This window comes from Arvicola amphibius, chromosome 13 (assembly GCF_903992535.2).
Source record: "Arvicola amphibius chromosome 13, mArvAmp1.2, whole genome shotgun sequence".
NCBI lineage: Eukaryota > Metazoa > Chordata > Mammalia > Rodentia > Cricetidae > Arvicola > Arvicola amphibius.
The window spans coordinates 69568333-69576859 of NC_052059.1; the positions used below are offsets into that span (position 1 = coordinate 69568333).

The 8527-nt window shown below is 35.7% G+C and overlaps 1 protein-coding gene across 1 annotated transcript; it reads left to right on the forward strand.

Moving 5' to 3' along the window:
• Positions 1-6955: 6955 nt before the first annotated feature.
• Positions 6956-7882, forward strand: LOC119800433 (olfactory receptor 4N4C-like). Its single transcript, XM_038310613.1, has one exon. The coding sequence runs from the start codon at positions 6956-6958 to the stop codon at positions 7880-7882; it is 927 nt and encodes a 308-aa protein (XP_038166541.1).
• Positions 7883-8527: the final 645 nt, after the last annotated feature.

Genomic DNA, 8527 nt, shown 5'->3' on the forward strand with positions numbered 1-8527 from the left:
GCTTTCAGGTATTGTTCCAGTGACATTGCTGCCTACCCCACCATACTCACACCACGGTGGTCATGTACACAAGGTTTTGGAATTGTGGGTTCCAACATTAAATGATTAAATGATTTTTTTTGTAAGTTGCCCTTGTCATACTGTTTTTCCACAGCAAGAGCAAATTAAGCAACGTTCATTCATCTGTGAGGATTAGGACCTCTGAGACTTTCCCCATTCATGACTGCCTTTTGTTGGGCTCAGTATTGTGCAAGCCCAGTACAGGCAACTACAGCTGCAATAAACTCATGATTACAATTGTGTCTTGCTAAAAATAGCATTTCACAGCCTTATTCCCTATTCTTTTTATAAGAGACAAGGGTCTTATATTCATTCTGTTCCCTCTTCTGTATTGTTCCCTGAGACTTCCAGAGGGTGGTATTGAATTTAGCTTCATCTTTTCATATTTTTTGTAATTTTAACTTACATCTCAAAAGAGTAGAGACATAAGTCTATTTTTAGTTGTTGGATATACCTTACTTTAATTGTACCATGTTTGTATATAGTGTTTTATTTCATTATCTTATGTATTGTTTTGTGTCATGACCATTTTTAAGCTTGGGTGTAATATTCTTATATCTATAACATGGAAATATTATATCAAATGAAGAGGATGGCAAAAAATCAGAGTCACATCACAATAGCAAATAAACTTAAAATGACCCAGGGATTTCTTTCTTGCTATCCTTCTTACCTACTCAGTCTTTGTATATCAGATTTTAGGAATGGATATTCCATTCCTAGCAACGTGATATAAAATTTGCCTTCATATAAAAGAAATGTGATGCTTGTGCTAAGGATCTTAGGAAAAGAACCATAACTGAATTAGTAATTCTAGAAGCCAGGTTGGCTGATTGCAGAGAGTTAAAGTGTTATATCTTTTATTGTCAACCCCTGAATGTGACCTTCCTTCCTTGTGACTATTTAATACAGCTTTAAAAAATATACAAATAGACTTTTAGCTTCTACCTCAAATATCAAGGAGCCTTCCCATATTAGCTGATTAACAAGAATAATTTACATTTGGATCTCTAGGTTTTCATGACAAGGATAGGTAATATCTATTGTAACTTTTGTAACAATCCAAATACATTTTGAACTTTCATACTTAACTGCTGTGTTAATTTTATGTTTTCTTTTCATAGTGTATCCATCCTCTGATGGCCCAGCAACAATTCAAATCTATCTGTCTGAGTCTTCTGATCATCCTGCAAGAATTGAAAGTCAGCAAGGACAAAGACACTAAACTCTTCTATTAACCATTAAGAGAAAAGTGATCACCTCACTGACCATCTCCTAAATAATTTTTGTCTGAATGTCTAGTGGGGAAAGATAGGCAGTTCAATGGGCTTTAGAAGGCTTGAAGTAACTTGAGGATTAATCCCTCCCCTGCATTTGACTAAGGAGCCAACCTCCAATTTACCAACTGAAAAGGAGAAAGTTTTCGAAAGACCAATTCAATGATGGTTAATTGTGATTGGTCAATACAATGGAATCTGAATGATTCTAATACAGTACAATACAATGAATCTAAGTCTGGCACTGGAGGAAGTCATACCATTTTTATCTGCTCCAAATATTATTTTATTATTATCTCTCACTTAAGCTCCTGATCTTACCGGGCCTGTCAATCAACTGGTCAGTAATTTGTATTGTTCAAATTATTTGTTTCCTTCAGCTATCCCATTAGGCAGAAGAGTGATCTTATTTTAATTTTTGGCATAGGACTCAACATATATCACATATTATATCAAGCAGACCTGTCAATTACCTGACCACCCCTAAGAAAATATGAACTACCAGAAGAACTGCTGAGGATATGGGAAGAACACTTCTATATTCAGTAAGAAGTACATTTACACCTCCCAACAACACCTTTCTCACTGCAGTCTTTACTTGTACTACACCTTTTTTGAGTTTTAACCAAAACTCAAAAACCATAGCCTTTCCTTTTCCCTTCTTTTAATTTTTTTCTTTGAAACCTATCCACAACTCTAAACAAGCTTACCTTGTTACTCTGGAATGCATCATAGTTTTCTCTGATGTTTCCTTCCCTTCAGGTAGATGCCTACAGGTCTCCACTGTCCACCCACTACTGAAAGTGTGAGTTTCTCTCTCTTCTTCATCTTTCTTCTCTGAGAAGCTACTGGATTTACAGATTGATAGCCCTGTAACTTTTAATTCAAACTCTAATGAAATCATCTTTAACATTCAGCCCAATGGGGAAATCTCATGAGGTTGCATCCCTAGACAATAAGAAATACAGTCAGCTAAGGAATGCTGAGAGCAGGAGCAATATGAACTTCAGGATATAGGACTACAGTTGATTATCCATTGACAGTTGGTCAGTCCGAAAATTGCATACATACAGGTAACATTGCACAGATGGTGCAGGTTATATTTATATGTTTTGTAGTGTGTGTGTGTGTGTGTGTGTGTGTGTGTGAGAGAGAGAGAGAGAGAGAGAGAGAGAGAGAGAGAGAGAGAGAGAGAGAGAGAGAGAGTAAAATGTCAGTTAAGGGAAACAAAGTCATGAATTTGAGAGGCAGCAAGAAGGGACATGGGAGGAGTTGGAGGAAATAAAAAGGGAAGAACTGATGTAATTATAATTTAAAAAGCAACTATTTTATAAAAATAAATAAAAGATTCATTCTAAATCAGTTTTTAAGTTTTTGCATCAATAAGTCTGAGAATCCACAAAAGAAACCCCAACTCTTCAGTAACATGACTTCTACTACTGCACTTTCTTACCAAGGCAATGATTTCTTTTTCCTCCATTTCCCATTCTCCATACAAACTCTCCCATATACCTGCCATTGCTCACCTTGAATTTGTAGCCTCCTCTTAATTAATTGTTGTTATCTATTCCTTCATACATAAGTCCTACCTGCTCAGTCTGTATAATGTTATTTGTTTATTTGATTTCAGAACTGAATATCTGACATTAGATAATAAATTGGTGTGCTCTTTCCTAGGGAAAGAATAATATTCTTTAGTTGTCTATAGTTCTTTGTATAGTGTTGAGGTCTTGTGGGCTTTCCCATGTCCATATTAGCATGTCTTTTATTATCATTCTTGGTCAGCTACTGTTGCTGAGATATTTATGTGTACAGCTTTTTAAATTTCTAAGAGACACAATCTCACAACAAACGTCCTATTACTCTGGCTTTTAGAAACTTTTTGACCCCACTTGTGAAATTATTCTAGAGCTTTAGGTGTGAGAGTTGTACTATAGATGTTTCCATTGCTCTGGGCTCTAAAACTCAGCATTTTTGTTGTGGTTTTCTGTAATGGTCCCCTACTGTTACAAAAAACTGATTTTTCTTTTATTTTTGATATTATAATTACAAAATTTCTTTTTTAAAAAAATATTTATTTATTTATTATATATACAATATTCTGTCTTTGTGCATGCCTTCAGGCCAGAAAAGGGCACCAGACCCCATTACAGATGTTTGTGAGCCACCATGTGTTTGCTGGGTATTGAACTCAGGACCTTTGGAAGAGCAGGCAATGCTCTTAACTTCTGAGCCATCTCTCTAGCCCCAATTACAAAATTTCTTACTCCTACTTCCTTCCTTCAAATTCTTCCATATAGCTCTTCTTCAAATTTAGTTCTTCTTTTTTCTCTAAATATTATTGTATGCAAATATGTATTCAACCACACATATACATATACGTACATATATTTTCTTAAATATACTCCATTCACCCATAAGCTTACTGGTATGTGTGTTTTTAGGACTGATCATTTGTCATTGGGCAATTAATATTTCTTCTTTGGGAAATATCATGTCTTCCACACCCTGACTTTCTGTTGCCTATAGTAGTTTGTATAAGGTTGAGATATTGTGGGCTTTTCTTGTCTCCTGTGGCATGGTCATTATAATCCTTGTTGAGGTCACATTTGGGCAACCACAGTGGTAAGACTTTATGGCTATAATTTCTGATATTACTAGGGTACACATCTCATAGTAAACTTTCTGATTCTTATGTTCTTACAAACTTTCTAAGCCCCCTTTTGAAATGCTCCCTGAGACAAACATTTAGGGGTGTTTTTATGGATGTGTCAGTTAAGATGTATCCACAAATCTACGGTTGGATTGGTTGTAATTTTCTGTCATGGTCTCCTTCTCCTGCAAGGAGGAATTTTCTTAATGAGGGGTGGAGACTACACTTATCTGTGAACACAAGGACAGATGTTTATATATTGTTGTTAGGGATTGTGCTGGTTCAGTAAGTTTGTAGTTGTTGATTCTCCTCCAATGACCACAACTGCACTAGCCCTGATTGGTTAGCTAGATTCCAAGTACAATACATGATCTCCCTCTTGTTGAGTCTTAAGTCCAGTTAGAGATTTATTTGTTACCATTAAGGTATGAGTGACCACTAGTGCATGGTAGTCATCACTGTGGGTCATAGGCATCAGAGCTGGGTAGGGCTTGTGTCCTTCTTTGGAAGCTTGAATAGTGCCTCTGGTGCCATGAAAGGTTGTTCTCAGGGAGGTTAGTACCTGTTCAAGGGTCTCTAATCTGTCAGTGACAGAAAGTTTGTTTTAGAACCCACTTCTTGCCTTATAAATCTTGATTGACATTTATTTGGACATTTATATGTAATAAATCCCTAGTTTCCTTCTTTGTCCATAACCTGCTGGCATTTTGACAATTCCCACAAAAATTCCCTACAGCCTAGTTAGCCTGAAAATTCCCAAGGCCCATTCTCCATTGCATCACAAATTAATTGTGTATGTCAAACTGTAAAAGGCCCTTCTCTTATAAGAAAAATTTAAGAACAAAGTTGGAACATCAGGTATTGCCTCTTTCATTAGAAGGCGATGTTTGTTGTGTGAGAGAACTGGTGGATTGTTAGAGAGGTAAATGTTCTCACTATTCTTCATTTTTATAAAGAATAAAACTAAGGGATAAATAATGCAGTTCTTCAGGTTTTATACTTATTGTCTTGAATGCAAAGAAGCATAGCAAAAATAAAATGCTAAATGAATGCCAAATTAGAGTGCACTGTCAGCAACACAGTATGTTCTTCTTCAGACACTTAGAACTGTTTTATTAGAATTACACATAGTTTTCAAAAATACAAATTGTTCACCATGGACAACATGGCTGGGCCTGCTTGGACCCACAAATAAAGACCTACCCTGCCAAAAAATACAAATTGTTTTGATGTTTATTCTTAGACATAAATTTATACCTACCAACTGAAACAAGAGAGAATATAAACATTAACCAATACAGAAATGTTGATAATTGAAAAAAAATATTTCCTTGGCTCCTGGTTTTGAAAAAGAAAAACGCTGACATGGTTTCCCACACAGCTGGGAAAAGAGGTTCTCTTTTTGCAAGTAATACTGACGAACAAAGATCTCTGTCATTGACAGCAGGCTGATGTTAAATCCATGTAAGTTCTGATTTTGTCATCTTAGATTTATGCAGTTAACAAACTCAACAACTTCAGTCTAAAATTAAGAAAAAGAAAATCTATATCACACCCACTTACTTCTTAGTACGTAGCATACCTTGTGCATCTATGTATTTCTATGAGGGGTATTGATCACACCCATCAGTATGTCTCTCTGAATCCCCTTAGTACCACCCGCATCTAGATTCACCACAGGTCTTTATTTTAGTGCTAATAACATCAAGTTTGTTTAGTGCCTCCGGTGAGCACATGAGTATGTTAATATCTACTATACATATTTCAGCAATTTTTTTCTTAGGATGCAATATGTATGTATCCATATATTTATCTTTTTAGTGAATGAACACACACTTGTGTGTATGTGTTTTTCTGATCTAATGTGCTTTTTCTATACTTCTTAGTTTGACAATATAGGGAAATTTGGGTCATTATTAAATCTATCAATATAAGGTTAGAGGACAGATGAAAGAGAAACAGAGATAGAGAAAATCTTTGATTTCTTTAAAGAGGTGTAATTATAAACATGTGAAGTGATTTTTAATTTGAGACATTTGTTTCTTACTCCTATTCTCTTTCACTCTGTCTCTTCAGTTGTAGGTATTGAAGCCTCCTTTCCTTCAACTCTGTTTTCAATCTGCTCTATGTAAATAGCCTAAAAGTTTCTTTGTACATTTTATAGTGAACAACAGAATGATGCTGCAAAAACTAAAAGACAGGATTTTAAAAACTTAGATAAAAATATACTTGTCATGAAATTGCTATAGTTAATATAACAGTAAAATTTCATATTCATTCTGATACAGTGTACTCTTCTCATAGGGAGATTATATGGAGGAAAGTACCAGTTATAACTTCAGTAATGGCCCGAAGGATACATTCTCTGTAAAGAAAGATGTCCTCAGGAAATTGTGTGTGTGTGTGTGTGTGTGTGTGTGTGTGTGTGTGTTTAATTAAGTCAGCACACTTAAGGAATAATTGATATCTAAAAACAAATATCAACTGATAATACAATTTATTTTGGTAAGTAAGTATACATGTAAAACAATCACATTATAGTTAAGGCATTGAATATGTGTATCACTCCTGTTTAATATCAATACTCATCCATCCCCTTGTAAAATATATACATGAAGACTTTAATAAGTGGAAGTAGGTTGCTTACTTTGCCAAAAACAGAAACAAAACAAAACAAAAATTCAATCTTAGGGCATTGAGAAATAAACCCAGAACAATGGCAACTTTTTCTGCACATGAGAGTCAAATAGGAGGTCAGGACTAAAGCTGGCAGGAAGTCTAAAGAGTAGAATGTTTGGCAGTTGTGAAATGCAGAAGCTAAAGGACAGAAGAGACAGATTAGATATGGAGAGTGGTGGGACCATTTGCTTGTGTCTAACCATGTTTCTAGAAGAAGAATAGCTATGATCTAGGTGGAAGATACAGTGATAAACATTTGATTTGTTATGTTCTGTAGGGACTGGTGATGGAGACAGAAAACAGGACAGTTGTCACAGAATTCATCCTCATAGGACTCACACAGTCACAGGAAATTCAGCTCTTGGTCTTTGTTCTGAGCTTAATTTTCTACACCATCATCTTGCCTGGAAATGTCTTCATCATCCTCACCATCTTATCAGACCCTGGGCTCGGTGCCCCACTTTATTACCTCCTGGGAAATTTGGCTTTCCTGGATGCCTCCTATTCCTTCATCGTGACTCCCAGGATGTTGGTGGACATCTTCTCTGAGAAGAAGGTAATCTCCTATAAAGACTGCATCACTCAGCTATTTTTCTTGCACTTTCTTGGAGGAGGGGAATTTTTACTTCTGGTTGTGATGGCCTTCGACCGCTACATTGCCATCTGCAGGCCTTTACACTATTCCACTGTCATGAGCCCTAGAGCCTGCTATGTGATGCTGTTGGCTCCATGGCTTGGAGGCTTTGTTCATTCCGTAATTCAGGTTGTCCTCATCCTCCGCTTGCCTTTCTGTGGTCCAAACCATCTGGATAATTTCTTCTGTGATGTTCTTCAGGTCATCAAGCTTGCCTGCACAGACACCTTTGCTGTTGAGCTCCTAATGATATTCAACAGTGGCCTGCTTACCCTTGTCTGCTTCCTTGGGCTGCTGACTTCCTATGCAGTTATTTTATGCCATGTTCACAGGTCAGCTTCTGAAGGAAAGAACAAAGCTATATCGACATGTACCACTCATGTCATAATTATATTTCTTATGTTTGGACCTGCAATCTTCATCTATACACGCCCATTCACAGCTTTAGCAGCTGACAAGGTGGTTTCTTTCTTCCACACTGTAATATTTCCCTTGATGAATCCTGTGATTTATACCCTTCGAAACCAGGAAGTAAAAACTTCTATGAAAAAGTTAATCATTCGCCATATAGTTTGTTAAATGGTTTTTATATGAGAAATCAGGTAGGGGTAATGTGGCATGCATTTATTAAATTACAAAAAAATGACATTATTCTAGATTCGATTTAATTTTTCAGGTACTATTATAGACAATTTGATTGAATTACACATAATGATAAAATATAGTTCATATGTTTAAAGTATGCAACAGAAATAATGGATCTGTTTAAGTACAATGGATAAATGTGATAGATAAAGGGATTAAATTTTAATTTAATTAAGAGTAAAAACACTAAAGGATTTTTATGCTATAGCCAATAATTTCACTTTCTCTATAACCACAGTAATAATATCTTAGCATTTTAAGTAAAAGAATAACTAACCCACAGTTTGTTCATTGTGTAATGTGTCATGACCATAATTCTATAAATAGATCAATTCATTTTGATTAATGGGGCAGTAGGTTATATAATATCAAGAGCCAAATGGCAGAGGGCTTTCTGCTTCCTTACTTTTGGTATTCTCAACATCACCTTGGATAAATTACAAGCAAGTATTAGACTTTTTTTTCTTCTCTCTTTTTCAAGAGTTGAGACACAGCTTCTTTTGATCCTTTGGGGTGTTATTCTTTATTTCATTGCTCACACTATAGTCTAATGCCTTGCTCTTTTTCCAGACCATTGGA

What these genes read in the sequence shown, in the direction of transcription:
- LOC119800433 (XM_038310613.1), top strand. Translation starts at nt 6,956, where the DNA reads ATGGAGACAGAAAACAGGACAGTTGTCACAGAATTCATCCTCATAGGA.